At 35.0% G+C, this 21,299-nt stretch overlaps 1 protein-coding gene across 1 annotated transcript in view; it reads left to right on the top strand.

The window, feature by feature from the left end:
• Window positions 1-562: 562 nt before the first annotated feature.
• Window positions 563-21,299, top strand: part of CCDC102B (coiled-coil domain containing 102B) — a 229,421-nt gene continuing 208,684 nt past the window's right edge. The window contains 2 exon segments of the mRNA XM_082355242.1: window positions 563-7,375; window positions 7,378-7,421. Coding sequence (XP_082211368.1) covers window positions 7,349-7,375; window positions 7,378-7,421 — 71 coding nt within the window. The 5' untranslated portion in view covers window positions 563-7,348.

Here is a 21,299-nt window from a genome sequence, read left to right as displayed (position 1 = left end):
TGTGTGTGCATGTGTGTCTGTGTCTTTGTGTCTGTGTGTATGCATCTGTGTCTCTGTGTGTCTGTGTGTGTCTCTGTGTGTGTGTGCATGTGTCTGTGTGTATGCATGTGTCTGTGGGTGGGTGTGCGTGTGTGTGTGTGTGCGTCTGTGTCTGTGTGTGTGCGTCTGTGTGTCTCTTTGTGTGGGACTGTGTGTGTGCGTGTGTGCATGTCTGTGTGTGTGTCTGTGTGTGCGTGTGTCTGTGTGTGTGCGTCTGTGTCTGTGTGCATGTGTATCTGTGTGTCTCTGTGTGGGGCTGTGTGTGTGCGCGTGTGTGCATGTCTGTGTGTGTGTGTGTCTGTGTGTGCGTCTGTGTCTTTGTGTGTGCCTGTGGGTGTGCATGTGTGTCTCTGTGTGTGGGTGTGTCTTTGTGTGTCTGTGGGGGGATGTGTGTGTGTGTGCATGTGTGTGTGGTGTGCATATTGTGTCTGTGTGTGGTGGGTGTGCATGTGTGTGTGTGTATATTGTGTCTGTGTGTGGTGGGTGTGCATGTGTGTGTGTGTGTCTGTGTGTGGGGGGTACATGCGTGTTGTGTCTGTGTGGGGTGTGCACGTGTGTCTTTGTGTGTGCGTGTTTGTCTCTGTGGGTCTGTGTGTGTCTGTGTGTGTGCATCTGTGTCTGTGTATCTGTGTGTGGTGGGTGTGCATATGTTTGTGTGTGCGTGTGTTTCTGTGTGTGTCTGAGTGTGTGTGTGTCTGTGTGTGAGAGAGAGGGAGAGGGAGAAGAAGAGAGGCTAAGGTACTTAATGTTTTGGTAAAATAAGCTTTTGAGAGTATCTCGTCTGATTTCCTGGGTGTATATGTGGGGAAGATAAGGCGTGGAATGATAGAGTCACTTTATGCACCGCTGACAGCAGGTTGTTAGCAAAGCAAAGCCATGTCTTAGTCTCACCTTCCCACCACTCCATCACTCTAAACAATAAATCTCCACTGATAGAAATTTCGCGCCTCAGGGGACATTTGGCAATGTCTGGAAACATTTTTGGTTGTCACAGCTTGGGTGTTCTGCTGATAACTAGTGGGTAGAAACCAGGGGTGCTGCTGAACACCTACAATGCACAAGACAAAGACAGCCCCACGTAGAGTTATTTGGTCCAAATGTCAACAGTGCTGAGTCTGAGAAATCCTTTCAAAATGTGAAGTACATCACATCGTGATTACCAAGGAAAGAAGACTTAACTATTAACCTCTGCTATGAATTTGATCAAAATCCAATGACTAAATATTTAATTCTAATTATGTAAAATATATCTGATTACTTAAAAAGAAAGTATTTGCCTCTGGGCCGTAGTCTCATTAGTAGGTATCCCTAAGGACTGTTCAAAGTCTCACAAAGATAAACTTATTATAATTTCACAGAGTCTCACTAAGACAAGTTCATCATATGCTTATGACAAGCCCAAGTAATATATCTAATTGTTTTCAGCAGGCCTAAGAGTTGGGTGCCAGAGCAAGCTTACAACCATGAAGCTACCGCATAGAGACACAGCAAAATAAGTCCATCAAACTGGGCTGTGATTACATCTGCTTCATGTTAATATTTAAAATATAAAAATTTGCTTTAAAATATTTTGTAGAAAGGTGACTTTTTATATGCCCTTCTGTCCCAAGATTATGGCCAGAGGGATGTTAAGGTCACCAAGAATAATTTGGAGGTTGCCAAGGACTTGTTTTTAAAGTGTTTTCAAGTCTGACCGAGAACTCTGACATTTAGAAACAAATAAGATATGAATGTAAAAAAAAAAAAAAAAAAAAAATATTTTGTAGACCTTGTAGTTAAGTCAACATACTACTTTTTAAAATAATTAACACTAATGATAGCTTCAATTTATTTAATGTTGGGTCTGTTTTGAGCACTTTATATCCACTATCTCTTAGCTCTCAGCATGTCTCTGTTGGTTGTAACATTTGTTTTATAAATGAAGGGACTGACGGGCTCTGAGATGTGACTCTGAGGTCTGTTTGAGATCAGGACCTCTTCTTTTTAAAATATGTTCTATTGTGGATCAGATTTATTTTTCTTACAGGTTTTTTTCTTAACTTTTCCCTCAACTGACAAAATATAAATCAAGTTGGCTTTGTAGTACAACTTAGACATTTTCACAGAAAATATGCATTGTTTCTGTAAAGAAATTCTGGACATTGTGAAACAATAATTCCTATTTCTAAAATGGTGAGAGAAAAATGATATTTTCTCTAACACTGCAGTAAGACTCACACATTGACATTCAGATTTATGTTGCTGATGTATGTGAGCAGGCACAAGTCAGTTTAATAAAAGATGTGGCTTCCCAGCTGGTCTCTTGATTGATGAAGGATGTATTTGTAAAATCACAGTGTACTCCGTGATTTTGTACATACATGTTTCTAATCTGTGATTTCAAATCACCTAGTGCATTTCAATCAAAACCAAAATTGGCTTCCTTGCAAAAATTTTTCAGTTACTGAGACAATTATATGTTGCTTTAGAATAACCTACAAATATTGTTAATGCCATTGAAATTGTAGCAATTAAAAGTTAACAGCTGAATTCAAATAGTTACTGAGGTCCACAGAAAAATTTTTTCCATTTATCTTACTTTGTCTATATTTCTATTTTTCTTACTTTGTCAGTGAGAGGCATATACGTGTAATGTTTGGCACTATTCTTTCAACTTATAAAAGTAGGAAAAAAACCAATATTAGAAGAAATTTTAAAATCACCAAACACTTATTCAATGTTTTAAAGTACATCTTTCTAATTTATTTTCTCTACAAGTCACCCAGTCTTGAAATACTCTCATTCTTTTTGTTTTCTTCATTGCTTTCATAGAACATCCATGTATTTATTCATTTATCCATTTATGCCTTCATTCATTTATTCATTAATTTATTTGCCTATTTGCAAAAGATTTGAACACAAACACAACATTATCTCCTTAAGAAATTGACAGTTCTCTGAGGAAACAGACATGTAAATAAGTCATGAATATCGCCTTTGGCTGTAGCATTAACTCTTTCTGTGGGGACCAGGAGAGGTGATTTCTCACAGAGATGGTGAGAAATAGCTTTAAAATTGGGTAAAGGTTGCTGTGGGAGTTTCCAGTTTCATGGTTTCTTCAGGGCTCCTTAATTAAGTGATAAGGATCCAGAGTAAAATCAGTTCTGATTAGTATTTATTCCCAATGGTTTCTTCAGTTAGATGCTGTTACAACTTTTTATTGGCCTGTAGCTCCCACTGTAATAAATAAGGCCACAGGAGAAACCTGATGACAGTGGTTTAACCAGATAAGTTCTCCTTTCCTCCCATCACCAAAGTCTGCATGAGCCAGTCATGGCCCCAACTCCTTCTGCCCTTCTTAGTGTGGCTTCCATCTGAGTCTTGACCTCATGGCCTCACAATTAGTTAAAGAATGCTTCTCCATCTCAAGCCTCCTATCCTTGTTCAAGGAAGGAAGAAGAGGAAAGAAGTGAAATGGAGAATCATCCACATCAGGAAAATGAAACTTTCCAAAAATGTTCTTCAGGCTTTCACTTATGTTTCACCGGCCAAACTGTACCATGTGGCTATGTGTACTTATACTAGGAGTCTTGGTAACATAAGGTGGGGTTTTTTTGTTTTGTTTTTTTTAAACTGACCACTTTGTTGCCCCAAACAAAAATAAAAATTCTTTTTGTAGGGAGGAAGTAGAGAAACAATACTGGTGAGCAAATATCAGAATTCACAGGGAGGACCTAATATATAAAGTGAAATTGGAATAAACACACAAAAATTAGCTTTCATTGATGTGTGCTGAGTACCTTAAGCTATTGTGAACTGGCCAACAAATTATGAAATCTCCAAGGCTGAATTTTCTCCTCTTTTTTTCTTATGCACTTCTTTCTTTTTATGGGATATGGAGTGTTAACATAATGGTGTATGTAAGTCATAGTGGCAATGTACCCTTTGAACTAAGGTGGAGATGAGGGATAATTCTGTTTCTACGATGTTAGTAGGTACCACACTATCAATCAACAAAGCATTTGTGAGCCAGATTTGGCAATAAGGACAAAGCAGGACACCTACTCCACTCTCTGACCCCAAGGGAAGTGAAGTTGTGTGGAACAAAGGAGCCTTCACATGACAAACTTCCAAGAGAGACAGTGCCCTCCATATATAGCCATATTTTACTGATCAGTAATTTATAAACTTGGCAGTAAAAAACTGATGTGTTAAAACAAAATTCTGATTGGTATGGGTTCATAAGAGCTGGGGGAGATGGAAGTGGGGACAGACAAATAGTCAATTCTTTCAGGTTTTACTATAAAAGTGAGTTATTTGAAGGGTGAAAAGAAGTGAGGACTCAGGAATAGTAAAAATTTTCTAGCTCAAGAGACTGGATGATGGTTTCTCTATTTAAGACTGATAATACAGGGTACAGTAGAGGTTTTGGAAGAAATGTAACAGATTTGGTGTCTGGAGATTATCGAGGGATTTAAATGGTTCCTAGTGCCTAATTTCATTAGACTGTTAGAAGTGCAGATCTGAAGCTGATAAACTGTTTTGGGCTGGCTATATATATTTGATAATTATTTGTATATTAATATACCTGCTAGGGCTGTTTAACAAATCACCACAAACTTGGTGGCTTAAAACAATAGATATTTATTGTCTCACAGTTCTGGAGGCTAGAAGTCCAAAATCAAGATGTCAGCAAGGCCATACTTTCTCTCCAAAAGCTTTAGGAGAAGATCCTTTCTTGCCTCTTCCTAGATTCTTGTGGGTACCAAAAGTCCTTGGCTTGTAGATGTATCACTCCAATCTCTGCATCTGTCTTCTCATGGTGTTCTCCTCTGTGTTTCTGTATCTAAATTTCCTTCTTCTTAAAAGGACACTAGTCATTGGATTAAGACCCACCCTAATATGGTATAACCCCATCTTAACTTGATTACATCTGCAAAGACCCTATTTACAAATAAGGGCACATTCACAGGTACCAAGGGTTAAGTATTTAACATATCTTTTTGGAGGACATCATTCAGCGCACTATAATATATATGGTGAAAGAATCCACAAAAATGGATATGATTACTCTGACAGAGGATGTGGGGTGAGAATAGGACCAGTGAAAGTCCCTTGGAGGGATTCCTCCTTGAAAGAGAATAAAGTAATAAAGGGGGGGATAAGGACATGACCTGGCTTACAAGACATAAAAAATAATCCAGAAAAGTTACATGCTGGCAAATGCATTTTGAAGAAGAGATGTGATAAGAGGGTTAAAAATCTTCAGAGCCTTCAAGAAGCATGAGTACTGGCAATAGGCCATTGTAACTCTTACTAAAGATTGCCTACTAAACAATTGTTACTAAACAAGCTTGGAGGCAGATAGATCATTTAGGAAGACACTGCAGTGACCTAGTCAGATTATGACAGTTGCCTGAACCAGGATTGTTGCAGTGGGAAGAGAGAGGACTGGGCAGCTTATTGAAGTAAGATCAAAAGGAGGTGATGCTGCATTGAATATAGAAAAGAATTCAAGGATGACTTCCAGGATTTTTTTTTTGGCAAAGTGTAAGACTGGTTGGCATTATTGAGGTAAATAACACAGCAAGTCCGTGGAGGGATGATGATTTCAGTTTTAAATATCTTGATGACATATTGTCGTATTTTCTGGTAGCAGAGTACAGTGTGCTGATGTATATAAGTGTTGGAGACTCAGAAAAGGATTGGATCTAAATATAAGTATTTGGTAAAGAAAGGTGATAATTGAAACTGTTAGAATGGGTGAAATTATCCAGCGAGGTAATAGATTCACATGAGGACATACCTGCAGTATATGTAGGGATGGGAGGGAAAAGAGGCGCCTCCAGAGAGCGGGGAGAGGATGGTGAGTGCTCATGAGGAAGACCAGGAGGATGTAGTGTTGAGATCCGAGAAGTCTTCATGTAGGTGGGGCTGTGAACAGTGTCAAAGGCTGCATAGAGGACAAGTAACATACGGGCTGAGAGGAGTCTACAAACTTAAAAAAACAAAATGTGCATGTGTGTGAATGCATATGCATGTGTGTGTGGGAAAGTGTGTGTTTTCAGAGAGTCACTTTGGTGCACTAAAGGGAGTAGATGGTAGATTAAATGGGGTTCCTGGCTGGAAAGAGCTCTTTCAATCATCTGACCATGAAGCAGAAGAGAATAGTATCTACAAGTGAAAATAACCAAACTGAAAGCAAAACTGAAACTGACTGAAGAACTGGTGGTGTTTAAAATGTCATGAGGAAAATCCAGATGAAAGGGAGAGTTCAGGGAGAGAGAAGAGAGTATGGTGATTGAGCACATTTTCTGAAAAGACAGAATGAAAGGAAACCTCAGAGGGTTAGTTCACTTTTTATGGGAGAATGATCACCCCCTCCATTGCATCAGGAAGTAAGGAGGAAAGGATGCTGTTCAGTAGAAACAGATGACAAATAGGTTATTCAGCTAAGAATATTCTTCCACATTAAGAGGGGAGGAAGAATAAAATAATTTGGAGACATTAGCTCCCTAACTTTCAAATGCTGTTTTCATGCTATTTATAAGGATATAGTGATTATGTTTCTTCTGCCCTCTCCTCTGAAAAGAAACTCTGGGCATTCTATGCTGTTAGTTCAACCAGAGGAGCTCTCTTTCATGTGGTCTGCCATCACCCATTCGTCAGAACACTTCCTGACAGCTGCATCATGCCACCAGAAAGTCACTCCTTTTTTTTCCCCAGGGAAAGGGGCTGGAGAGCTCTCACTGGGGGCCCTGGAGACGGCAGCTCACAATTCCTGCCAACATGACTGAAATCAAAGGTTTTGGCATACAGTTTTGTATCTTGATTTCTATGCCCAAATAGTTTATTAAATTTTTTTTTTTTCTTTTCTGGGGCAATCTAATAAAGATCAGCTTGGACCAATGATGTTTCCTATTGTTCCTGTAATCTGCACTGTAATCTTTCTTTAAATCTTTTGCAGATAGATACGGTATTAGTTCTTGCTTTGCCATTTTATTTTTTCCATTACTATTGCAAGTTATACAAATTGTTATTAAACATTAAACACACTGGTGGATGAAGGGGTGGATGTTTCTTCCTTTTTCACTTACAGTACAGTTCAAATAGGTTGTGTAGAAAGTATTGGATAACCATACTGTGTTAGGGAACATTAAAATGATTTCATTTTGGATAGCTCACTTGTGATCCACAGAGAGTGTTGTGGTATTGGTTTTGATAAAACTTCACAACCAATGGGAATCTTTTTCGAGTTAGTGTGGAGTGGCCTTAATGCTGGAAATAATCCTGTTGGCCAAGACCCCAGAGCTATACAGATGAGAAAAGGATGCCGGAAATTCTGTTGTTTACATATGTGTCTGTAACACTGAGCCGCTAGAGCAGCCCAGCAAGCCCAGAGGGTAAGATGCTTAATAACCTTGTGGTTTTCTATTTAATTTTTATATTTTCCTGCTGGGACAGAGCATGTGTTGTTCTCAGAGCAAAGAAAATACAGTTGCTTATAAGATGCAGAACTACTGTAGGTCTGGGAAACAGAGGGATTCGGTGTTTCTTCTTAAAGTGGACTTGATTTCTTCCCTCCCTCTTCCATTTTCCACGTTGGTATTATTTATCCTGACAGCCTGTCATACATTTCCTGTTTTGTAAAAAATAACTGTGTACTAACAAAAGTCAGGTAAGATTTTCAACTCTAAATTTAGACTAATATATTATGTTGATAATGAAACCTTGTTTTGTAGTTCCAAATGAATATGAGTTAGTCAATGTGTTTGAAGTAATCTATATTCTTAGAGTAAAAATAAAGTAGAATTATTATGCAAATCCTCATATTTATGCCTCATGCATTTAGAGGTATTTTCATTTTGCTGGTCCTCATGCTAAATTCCTGTCACTGTTAGCAGAAAAGTATACTTCAAACTTAGATTAATATTGATTTCTTTATATAAGCTACCTGGGTAGTATGGAGGAGAAGAGACATAGAATATAATAACAAAATTCTGACATAATAAAAGGAAATGGGTGTTTAGAGAAAGTAATTACAGAACTAAGGAAAAAGGATCTCTGAAAACCGTTGGGAAGTATTTGCTTATGTTTCCTGCAAGGATAAATTATAAAATAAATGTTGAATGGGTAAATCTGTTAAATAGAAATATAAAGGAGATACTCTTTTTAAAATGCAATTATAAACATGTAAGTTACATGGCACTGAAATACACAATGATATTTCTTGATATTCTCGTTTAAGTAAACACTAGTTTTCCTTTTTTCTAAAATCATCTGAATACACTTTTGCTAATATTTTTGTGGGATAGGGTATTGTTATAACTTTTGATTAAATATTTTGTTAATCATTTTATTGTCAAATATCCTATTGTCATATCCTTTAAAATATCCTTTAAATATTGTTAAGTATCCTTTAAATATTGTCAAACATTTAAATACATATAAATTAGTCTTTAATTATGACTTTTCTCCATATTTTTACATAAGCATTAGATTAGAAAGGAATCTTGACAAGCTAGTGATACAATATTTGTATAAGTTTTGTGTGATTTTGCAATATTGATTTAAAATATCAATGTCTATTTGAATATTTAGAAAAACATTTAATATGAATTGTATTTTTCCCTAAAACTTTAGAAAATAGTTTTCTTGTGAAATAACATCATTTAGTGGTCTCTCTTGCACTGTTCATATGTTTTCATTGGATTCAGTATTTGCTTGATCATTGGGACCTAGCTTCTTGGTGCCTCACTATGGGTGTAGCCTTGAAATTTATGAGGGTTTCATCTAATTATTAGAGCCACACATATAATGGCAGTAATTCTTTACAACTGAAAATGATCTCAGGCCACTTGTATTTGAAGAAACATCATATCTCCTGTACTTGTATTACAAGGTCAATTGAATTCTGCCATAATGCCAAAACCTTCAAAATTCCCTTTTTAGCAAGATTTTAGAGAAACCTTGAGAGAAAAGTCTGGCTGCCTGAGCTGAGACTTAAAAAATCAGTGGAACTTGGATAGTTGCTGAAAAGCAAAAAGACTCTTCTACTGTTTAGAAGTAGTTGGAGCAAAGGGTTTTGAGGCATAAATTAATATACAGCCAGGTAGGATAGGGATGAGTGATTCCCCTCACTGAAGCAGAAAAAAATACACCTTGTGAGTAGTAGACATTGTTCTCAATAGCTAGAGTAGGATGGAGTTGTGGAGCATCTTAAAATTCATACAGATTAATTTTGCCCTTATATATTATACAGTGGGGACAATTGCAAATTTCTGAAGACATGGAGTATTTCTTCTTCTCATCCTCTGCTTCCTCCTTCTTCTTCATCATCTTATTCTTCTTAATCATCATCATCTTCGTTTTCATCATTGGCATACTTTCAACACATGGTTGTGCTTCTGTGTGCAAGGTAACTTACACACATATCTACAATTTTGATAGCTGTGCGATCAAATGAACTTTATTTTACATATTATCTTTATTTTACACGTGAAAAAATCTAATGTTCAAAAATGTTAAATGATTTCTTTAAAGCCACAAATATAGTAAGTGGAGCCAGGATTCCAGACAATGTCTTTCTGGCTCCAGAGCTATTCCACTGTGCTGCACTGGTATTTTAGGGATGTGAATCTGGCTGGAGTTAGCAGGATGGTTTGGAATGGGCATTGGGGTAACAGAACTCAGGGAGGGGTGGTGAGACAACAGGCAGATCAATTCCAGCATGTGTAAACCCAGCCAATCTCAGTCCTGTCAGGTGGTCCACTCTTGGCATTGGGAATAGAAAGAAGAAATTGATCCTGAAAATAAGCAGGTTTTACATTTAAATTGGCTGTTCTCATATTCATCTCTTATGCTTTCCTCTCTCTTTTATTTTCTTGAATGTTGCAGTCATATTCAGAGAAGATATATTTTGATTTCTCAAAGGAAATTTCATCTCTGATTTTCATCTAATATTACTGATTCACAAATGAAATACATGAAATGACTGGAAATGATATTGGGATTACACTGACATTCCTTTTTTTCTTTTTGATGCATGATATGAATGAATGCCTAGTGACCACACCTTCTTTAAATTATGGAGAGATGCAATTATTACCAAAAAAAATTATCCTATAAGTTTTATTTCAATGGGTGAAGAGTGAATATAAAATTTATGTTGCTAATAGACAATTTTGAGAACAGTGTATGTATAGTAAAAAGAATAGAACCTATTTATCAACACTTTCCCCTTCAAATATCCAAACCTTAAATGTATTATTTTGCTTTTCCTCTAAATAGAATAGGACTAATCTCTTCAATAGCATTCAATTTCTTCTCTTCTATTTTTCAATGTTTTTAACGAAATAAAATTAGAAAAACGCCTTATGTTATAATAATGAGTTTTGAATAATATGTATAATTTCTATGTTATCATTTTAGAAATGTACTATGTACTATTTTAGAAGCTTGGTGTCACTTAAGTAGGCTTTATTGGAGTAATACCTTTTGCCAAGCATCCAAACAGATAAAGATAGTTGAAATGTAAAGATTCATCCTTTGAAAATTATCATTACTAAAAGAATAAGTACATTTGTCGTTTCAAATGCTTTGGTCACTGACTATATGACATTTTATTTTAATTAAATAGGTCTAGGCTGAATTCCAAGACTGTTTTCCAAAGAGGGAATTTTGTATACCCCAGTCCTCAGTGCCGTCACCAATTATAGATGTTCAACTGTGATCAAGTATGAATTGAGACTTTGGTTATAAAAAGGAAAACTGTATAGGTATTTTATTGGAGAAAATCAGCCCATCAAAGAGAAGATGGGTTGGGCTCAGGGCCATTTCACTGAAATCATATCAATAGCTTTGCAGAGGATTATTAATCTTATTATATGTTTAAATATTATCTTGGTGATTTATAGTCATTGGTATTTGCCAAGAATTGCTGTTACGTGTAACAAAGATATAAAGATATTTGATGTTAAAATTCTGATAGAAGCATCTTTTTTGGTAGCTGAAGACAGAGATATCCTTAGTATTGGGCAGGAAACATGCTCATTGCAGAATTTACAAATTGTATTTTATCCCAATGCTTGCTTTTAATTTGTGGAATTTAAGGTTCAAAAAAATAGAAGTGAGTCTTTCAGTCACTGACTCATGAACATATGTTTCTAAGTTGCAGGAATTGTTTAGAAATGTAACACGAGGTAAAGTGACAATATTTAAATGAAGAAGAGCCTGAAGCAACTTTAGACTAGTTTTTACGGAAAGAGTTCTGAGGGTTTTTCATAGAGTCTTTCATTTCCTCCCTTAGTGAATTTAGGATTTTGAAGGCATTATGTCAAAAGTTGAATTTATGATGGCTGCCAAAGATCAAACGGCTTTATTATTCAGCATATATTCATAGATTCCTTTCTTCTGTTTACTCATCATCTGAATGAGGTGAAAACATAACTCACAAATTATAAGTGCTCAGTGGAATGGTAACACTTTGTAGCAAAGGAGAGGAGGGGGGATGTGGAAGTGCCAGGCAATCCCTGCAGTTTAATGTAGTTCTGGAAAGTTCTATTTGTAAGCTTTTCCTAGGTAGGAGTTCGAGTAATTGCAGGGGTTGTGTAAGGACTCAGGTGTGCCTCATTCCATTTTTAGTTCAGAATCTCCTGTAGGTTTACGTATGGCAGGACTGAGTCAGACCAAAGCCAGACAACTTAGAGCTGCTCTCATCCCATTCTCTGATGCTGCCCAAGTTTCTCTGTTCTTCTTATAATGACAGAGCTTAAGTTATAAAACTTATTACTGTGTGGATTGAAAACATTGATTGTGACAATTATGATAATAAATGGACTCTAAAAATGTTGATGCTGTATGAATCTATATGCTTGTTTCTGAACTTTGGATGTGGGACTGCAATAAATTTGACCTACTAGTGCAGACTGATGGGAAAGACTCCAGTACTCACCGAGCCATAAGCAGGTCAACTGTCTTAGAAGTGGGCTTCTCACAGAAGGCAGGGCCTAAGCCTACCTGACACCAAAGCTTGACTCCTAGGTCTTATATTAATATATTCACTTGTCTATATCTACTCTGTGGCTGTAAGTGGTTATTGAGTATTTTGCCTATATAAATTAATGAAAATGACACATTCTAGTAACCTAGATGTTTATCAGAAACAATATTAGAAGTATAAATAATGCAAGAGGCAAACTTCCCCTCCCAACTTCTCAGTCCTGTGAAACCCCTTGATTCTCTTATTTTTTGGAAAGGGTACACATGCCTTTTTCTCTCAAGTCCCTCATCTACTTTCCACGCTATTTCAAAAGTATTTGTGGCTGCCTATGTATAAACATTTGTCTTTTGTAGATAAAGATATTCACTGTAATATATATATATATATATATATATATATATATATATATATATATATATATATATATATATATATTCAGATAATTCAAAGAATTAAGTTCCTGATCACGATTAAAATGGAAGTTAACCTCACTGAAAACTTTTTCTATATTAATTATAAAAGTCTATCAGCATCCAGTTTTCCAAAGTCACCTTCTTTAGGAGAGTCTGATTTATTTGGTAAACTTGTAATACTTGTCTTTTGGGGAAAAAAAAGAATAGTTTTAAGTCACTCTGTTTTCTTGCAGGTTTATTCACTTTGTGGTGGATATCTACTGTGTCTCCAACCTTGTTCTGGCAATAGAAATAGAAATGCAAACTAAACTAAAAATCCCCTGCTTTCATCAAGTGTAAATTTTAGCTAGTGAAGCAATAGAATCCACAAATTCTGTAATTATATATTAAGTAATGCTAAGTTCTTGACGAAAGAAAAGGCAGGCTAAGAGGGAATGGAGAATGTGTTTCCTTTTGACATAACCTGAGAACTGCCCTCCGTCAGGGTGAATGAAAGAAATCTACCATGAGGAATCTTAGGAGGAAAAGTTATAGGTAGATTAAAAAACACTAAAGTCTCTAGTCAGGAGAGTTTTGTCTTTTGAAGGAATGGCCAGAAGGCCAGCAGCTGCAGAAAGTAAGCAAAGCAGAGGCAGGTGTACTGTGAAACTAATCCAGCTAAGTTTCAAGATAATCTTTTACATTAAAAAAAGGCCTCACCCCATAATGGTATGAATCTCAGGTCCAGAAATCTCAGATCCTGGAGAATAGTTTGGAAAAGTAGCCTGTACCCAGATCATGAGACCCTCACAGGCCGCAGCAATAACTTCTTTTTTTATTGTGAGCCTGATGGGAAGTGATTTAAGTGTTTTGATCCTAAGTTGAGTTTTAAAAGGATCACTCCAGCTGTTGTGGAGAATACACTGGAGTAGGTAAAAGTTAGAGAGACTGGTTAAAATACAACAGTCCAGGCAAGAGATAAGACAGTTTGAAATAGTTACTAGAAACAGAGTTGATGAGATTATGAAAATACAGAATTTTCCAACAACGATGATGTGCAGTGTGAAAAAAGAGGAATAAAGATGATCTCTTTAAAAAAAAAAAAAAAGATGATCTCTTGGCTTGATCTGAGAAACTGGAATAATAAAATATCTGTTTGTTGACAGAAGGAGGCCAGTGGGAGGAGTAGTTTAGATTAGGAGCTGGTGTTTAAGAATTTGTTTTTGGACATATGAAATTTGAGATACCAGTTAAATATTGAAGTGGTGATGTCAGCTGGATTCATGAGTTGAGAACTAAAAGAAGATCTCAGAATAGATCAATAATTTTGGTAAACATCAGGAAATAGGTGGTTTTGAAGGCAAAGGACTGGATGCATTCAGCTAGACATATTGCCACTGGGGAAGAGAAAGGGTGAGAAGACTCAGCCCTGGAGCACTTCCACCTCAGAAGCATGCGGTGAGACAGACCCACTGAAGCAGAATAAGAAGCAGACACCAGCAAGGTAGAGAAGAACCATGAGAGAGGGGTCTTCTAGAAGCCAACTAAATGAGTGACCTGGAAAGATGGAATGGCCAGTTATATAAATGCTACTAATTGGTCAAGTAAGACAGGAATTTCAAGCCTGGAATTAAACATTAATTAGATTTAGCGATGTAGAAGTCATTGATTGTTTTTGTAGAGATCTAGGCTTGAATATTAATACCGTGGGTTCAAGAGAGAATTGGATGAGTGAAAATGTCTTTTAAAGATTTTTGTTTCAAAAAATTCCAGAGAAATAGGATGGCCCCTGGATGGGGATCAAGATGATTTTTTTTAAGGCTGACGGTATTACAGCTGCCCATTTCCTGATGGGAATGATCTAGAAGAGAAGTATAAACTGATTTAGTAGGAGAGAGGGGACTGTTTTCGGGGGACCCACATCCTTGAGTGTGTTAGAGGTGATTAGATGGAGCATACAAATGGGAAGTTTGGCCTTAAGGGCTTGAATGATCTCTCCATAGAAACAAGCAGAGTATAATGGTATTAATGAGACTGATAGCTGTGGTAGAACCAGAGTATAGTGGTTGTCTTTGATAACTTCATTTCTTAGTGAAATAGAAAAAACAAGTTCATCAAGAGAGATGGAAGAGTTGAGAAAGACATGGGAAGTTTGAAGACAGAAAATGTGTGGCGTTGTTCAAGAGAACAGGAGAGCGAATTGATTGAGTTGGCTTGGTAGCACTAAAGGCTGGCTTGATGTTCAAGTCAAGAAGTTGAAGTGAGACCAGATGACAAGGGATGTGTTTTCTCCAAGTATGATCAGGTGCTGAGGTGCATCGATGGACCAGGCAGGTAGTTGGAATTAACCAGAATTAGAGTTTTCTAGGCAAGTAAGGTGGAGAGAATGCCATTCTAGCCAAAGGTAACTTGCTAATAATGGAGCACAGAATAGGGAGGGTAACGTTGATGTGAAGTAGATGAGAAACAGAAGGCAATAGATTTAATTTATAGGAGGTCCAAGTTGGGTCAAAGAAGAGAGTTATGGGGCCAATAGGTGAAGGTAATCAGAAAGGTGCTTGACATTGAAATGGGAAAGAAATGCTAACTTGGTAATGACATCTAGGGTATATAACCAGCCAATGGGTGGGTGAGGTAAAATTATTGGAATTAATAGGAACTGAGAGATGAGAATATTGTAAGGATAATGTATGTGAAAATACTTTGGACATTAAATGAAGTTTTTGTCCCTGAAAATATATTTCATCCCTCTACTACCTAATCAATTAACACAATTGGTTTTACTAGATAAGCTTTATTTTTTATTAATAAATATTTTTCAATTTACTTAAATGTGGAATACTTGCCTCATAAAAATACATGGAAAAGCATAATGTTATATATATATGTATATGTACGTGTGTGTGTGTGTATATATATATATATATATATATATATACATATATATATGTATATATAGATAGTTAGATTTTATTATGGTAAAAACATAAATATCCACAGGTAGACACTAATTTTAATACCCATTCCCATACTGAGACTCTAATGTTTTGTTTGTGATTTTATCCATTTACCTTCTTGCTATTTTTTATGATGTTTTGATTGGTCTTACAGACTGTATTAGAGAACAATCTTTAGGCAGGGATAAAATCTAGACAGAATTTTCCACATCTAACAAATTGTAAGCCCATAATCTTTCTAGAGGTTTATTATTTTGCCAATGATTTAGATAAAAATAAAAATAATGTTTATTAATAATGTTATTTAGTATTCTTGGGCTTAAGCTTATAACACAACCAATATTTTTACAATTACATGTATTTTTAAATATAAGAAACATTTTTGTATTGTTATGAAGAAATGCTGTTACATTAAAAAATTAAATGTTTTACTGATCAATTAAAATCAAAGAATCATTTTTGTCTAAAAACCCAAGCTGTCTAAACAGCTTCAAATATATTTTAATGGGGTTTCTTAAAGCCTAGATGAGAATGTTGACCAGACGTATATCCCTTGTTTTGAATGACGTCAGTTCTACTCTGGTGCAACTAGTGCAGCATCACCTCTTCTGCATTATGTGACCATGTGGCAGAGAATGAAAATGTCCTGTTTATTTGCATTTAAATAACAGGCATTACTTCTTTTGCCTGTATTTCCACTATCAATAGTATGCAGTTTCCAAGCATATATTTGTAAATACTGTTATTAGTAATCATGTTAACTTGAAGTATAGATTGAAAGCCTCTGTAAGATAGAGACAAAAATATTGCCAAAATGCACTGAACATATTTTTTAAAAATCAAAGCATAATTTTCTATTTCTGTACAATCCTCTAAGAAAAAAGAAACCCCCTTAGTTTTGTTTAGATATTCTAGAGTAGAGGTGTCCAATAGGAATATTGTTCAAGCAACATACACAATTTAAAGTTACATTAAAAAGTTAAAAAATTGCATAGCACAGGGAGATCAGCTCGGCACTTTGTGACCACCTAGAGAGGTGGGATAGGGAGGATGGGAGGGAGGCGCAAGAGGGAGGAGATTTGGAGATATATGTATATGTATAGCTGATTCACTTTGTTATAAAGCAGAAACTAACACACCACTGTAAAGCAATTTTACTCCAATAAAGATGTTTAAAAAAAAGTTAAAAAATAAACATGAAATTAATTTTAGTAGTATATTTTACTTAACTCAATATATTAAAAATATCATTCTAAAATATAATCAATATAAAATTATGAATAAGATATTTTACATTTTTGTTTTCTATACTGTGCCTAATTTACATATACAGTACATCTCAGATCAGACTACCCTCATTTCAAGAGCACACCAGCTCCATCTGGCTAATGACTGCCATGTAGGACAGGCCCCAGAATATAAACAGTTACAAAGTATTCTCACAGCAACCATAGATCATGGTTAGGAATTATATTTATCTCTGTGTTGTAAATGAAGATACGTGTTTGAGTGACCTTCTCAAGAAACAGATTTATCCCAGGTTTTCTGTTTCTGAACCCAGTATTCTCTGGGTTTCACTATACCATTCTGATGCTGTTATATTGATATGTTTTTGTTATACTGATACTGAGAAGTATGTGACATATGATGACCTGTGGAAATAACTGGTGTCAGTATGTTCTTTCCTTGCTATAATTTAAGAAAACCTAATTGGTGTGAAAAGCAGGCAATGATGAAAACAACAATCCAGTGTCTAAGAATCCACACATTTCTTAGTTTTTTTTTTCTTCTTCTTCTTTTTATGAATTAAATGAAAGATACAAATCTGGGAGAGCAGAGAGGGAAAAAAAGTAAAAATAGAGTTTTTGAGGAAGATTTAAAATTGTGGCATTATTGGGATTACTTGGGAAAGAGTTGAAAAAATATTTATATGATTGAGAGGGTGAATATAAACAAAGCAAGTTTAAAAAAGTGTCTTGAGTTTAATCTGGTTTCAGCTCTTTCCTTGCACATGTCTTACATTTTCTATGTTAGAGACTGGAAAGCCAGATCTGTTGAGAAATATAAACACTGGCTATTAACTTCCTGTTATTTTGACATTTTTAATGCAATTCCTTACTTGTCTTTAGTAAAGAAATTTAAAAAAACCTATGCCTACAATAAAAATAAATGCATGAAAACTGATTCCAGATCAGTTAACAATTGTGTTAAGAACTCTGTTTTATAGTTAAATTGCTTTTTTCTTTAGTGTTGTCTATTTTTATGCCAAAGGACAAAAACAAAAACATCAGCTCTTAGAAAGATGATTGGAGAAGTTGAGAGACTCTATGTCTAAACAAATTACTAATACATTTTGGCTAAAAGGGAGAAAGTATAGCCAGGGAAGAAGTTTCGCTAGCATGTAAAGTAACTGATCTTCAAATCAAAATCTAACATTTACATCTTTAAATACTTCATGTCTTTTCTTTCAAATAAAATTTTCCCAGTGGAATCAAGATTTTGGATATATTATTATAAGAAGTAGCTTAAGTATTGTACAACCACCATATTTGTTTTTCTAGGGTAAGGTATTTTCCTCCCAATGATATATCTGAAAACTGATTACTTATTTTATATTAATTAAAATGTAAAGAATTAGAACAAAACATTTGATTGATATTATTTTTATCTCAGAAGAGTCCATAAATTGATAGGCTATAAATCTAGTGCCAGTGACTGAGACAAGAAGTCAACGTTTTGTCTAAACATCAACATCTTATTAGCTGCTGTTCTGATAATTTGTGATGAAATATATGTACATATTAATATTTCTCCTTTTGTTACATGATATGAGAATGTCCAGTTTTGAACAATTTCATTGTTCTCCTTTGCTTTTTCTATATTATTTTATTTCAGTTTTTCTGAGAGTTAAAGTGCTCCTTAGCAAGAAAAAACAATTGGTTTAACATCCTTGTAATACTATAAATAAATATAGTACTATAAATGCATAGTTTTAATTATACACAAAATCAATTTCACGTGTTCCTTTTATATTTTTTCCATTCATTCATAAAGGGTACAATATACTCTCTGAAACTTATGCTATTTCTATTCAGAGGTAGGTAGCCTTGTGATTTCAAAATAGATTAATCACGTGTTTTAAGGAAAAACATAATTGTGAAACTTGGGTAGGTCCGTATTCACTAATAATTTTATTTTCTCAGCGTCCTCTGTAATCATATCCACACGGGCATATAATTCAAGAACTAAATCTGACTTATAGTAATTTGGAGTCGCCAAGGGCTTCACTGAACTCCTGTAAGTCCTGCACCTTGAACATATTGCCATGGGTGGCTATTGCAGCTGGTTTCCTGTTTAAAATATTTCGAGAACTTTTGAAAGTTCAGTTCGTTCTCTGCCCAGAGTTTCTTCATTTTCCATAAAGAAAGAAGAACTGAACATCTGTAAATATTTATATTTGGGAGATTAATCAGTAATATGTGATTAAACTCCAAAAATTGGGTTACTCTGTGTTGTAGTTTATGCAATTCTATTATTTACAGTTTTTTTCAACATGTTCAAAGTAATTTGCTTTGTTTGGTTCATAACCTCATTTTTGTTATATTTAAAAATGTGAACACATCTAGATCAGATGCTATGAGTGAATCTTTGGAGAAAAAAATATCCTTGAATTTGACTTGAATATCTGTGAGTCATATTTCACAAGTAATCAGAATGTAAGCTCCATCAGGATGGACATTTAAATCTATTTATTTACTGATGCACCTTCAACCCCTGGAACAATGTGCCCGGCAGTTGACAAAAATTAAATAATATTAGTTGAATGAATGCAGGAATATTCAAGGCTCAAAAGCTAAAAAATGCTTACCCTTATTCTACACTAGCAACATGCAGAAATAAGTAGACATTATTATATAGGCATGTGTATGTTTTTAGTAAAACGATCATCAAAATGTATAGTTTTACATGCATTTACTTGTTTGTGTGTCTTATTTTGCCTTTGCTTCACATGAGTTGCAGAAATCATTTTAAAACCCTAAACTGAATGAAGATAAAAGTAAAGACAAATGGAAATAAGTATATGTACTTTAAAAATCTTGAAAGTACTATTGTTAAATTAATTAAACAGGTAGCCTGTTAGACAGAGGGGTTCTAATGTCATGGTGGCCTGTGGAAGCAAAACAAAATCTAAGTCCATTAACACTTCAAGGTTACTAAATTGAAACCTAAGGACAGTTAATCACAAACAGCCAATTTGGGATTAAGTTACAGCTAATCAATAATTTCCTTCCTTTGCTTCCACCTTTTCTTTACAAAAGTCTCTCCTCAACCCCTGTCAGTGGAGTCTTCTGGTTTAGCACTACCTGATTGGAGTCGATTTTTGCTGAAATAACATTTTTAATATGCCTCAATTTATCTTTTAACACTATATACTTACCACTACTTGTTTTTAATTATGTGTATTTTAGTTTGTGTATGAATTTTCCAGTCTAATTTAGAGCCATAGGGAAATTGTTCATCTTGGAACAGGGCACATCATGTACAAGAGACGTTGGCTTGAAAAAAGCAAACAACCAAACAAAACCCTAATAGGCCCAAAAATTTGGAAAGAGGTAGTGATCAGTGTTTTTCAGATGATTTAGATTCTTATCTATCTGCCTTCTGCCTACCTATTTTTTTTTTAAACCAAGGAACTTATTTGTAAACTTCAGTGAAGAACTTTCATAAATGAACAGTCATTTGCATCAACGTACTCAGCAGGAGGTGAAGCCCTGTCCAGACATGGTTATGCATCACATGTACGGCTTCTATCTAACTAAAATGAAAATGTGACAGCAAAAAAGCCCAAAGCTTTTTGTTTGTTTTTGCAATTCTACAATGTCATTAGGAAGAAAATTAAGGAGGAATTTACCCCAATCTGCCTTAATCTAGAAAATAAAATCTCTAGTGTTAGCGTGTTTTAGTCTGTTAATTTTGGGTGCTTTCTGAGTGCAGGTTACTCTCTGGGTGTTTATAAATTTAGTGATTTTTAGAGAGACTTTTTTGAAGAATTTTCCTAATTAGGAAGACTAAGTATAAAACCATATAGTGCCCCACGGAAACATTCAAGAAAACAGTTTTCTTTTTGTGTTGATACAGTGCAAACTTTAAGAAAGGGGGAATTTTGAAAAAGATAGCCTAGGTGATTAAGTGATTGAAAGGTAGAATTTTGGGAGATATGACAGGTGATGATCTTGGGGTTTCATGAAGCATGAAGGACAGCAATCTGACTTTCACAGGTAGGGAGAGAAGCTGAATTAGATAATGAATATCTGAATCTGGAAGAGACAAATATTAGACTGAGTTTGGCTTTGATGAACTGAGCATGTTCACATAAATGGGTAAATGATTTAGTCACCAAATATAGATACCTTTTAAGTTTTCCACTTTGGAAATAAATATGATTCTCCTACTGACACTGAATAAAGTAAAACTCTCATGAGGGATAGGCAAAACTATACTTACAGTGTTAGATTTTCATCTTCACATGATGAGTGCTTAATCTTTTATTGTTAAACACTCTAGTGTTGAAAATAAAGGAGATTGCAAAAGCTTAAGTCGTGGTAGGGGTTTATGGAAAGGAAAATAAGCTTTTCATATTTCCATTAGGAATTTTCAGTATTTTAATGGGACAATATATTTGAATAATTTCATTTAAAATAGATTCAAAATCCACATTACATTAACAAGTCAAATAGTCTTTGTTCTACTTTATGAAAAGCATTATATTTTTAAATGTATGCTGTGACAAAAATTTAAATGTTAACCAAAGCATTTATTTCAGAAAAAATTTTCCTTTTAAGTTCACTGAGCTTTATAATCATTTAGAAATTATGGCTATATGTGATCACTGAACTATAGAAGTTATAAAACATTAGAAAACAACTTTCA

This window comes from Balaenoptera borealis, assembly GCF_965194805.1.
Source record: "Balaenoptera borealis genome assembly, chromosome: 14".
NCBI lineage: Eukaryota > Metazoa > Chordata > Mammalia > Artiodactyla > Balaenopteridae > Balaenoptera > Balaenoptera borealis.
The sequence above is the reverse complement of the archived record's forward strand: the minus strand, read 5'-3'. Positions and strand labels throughout refer to the sequence as shown.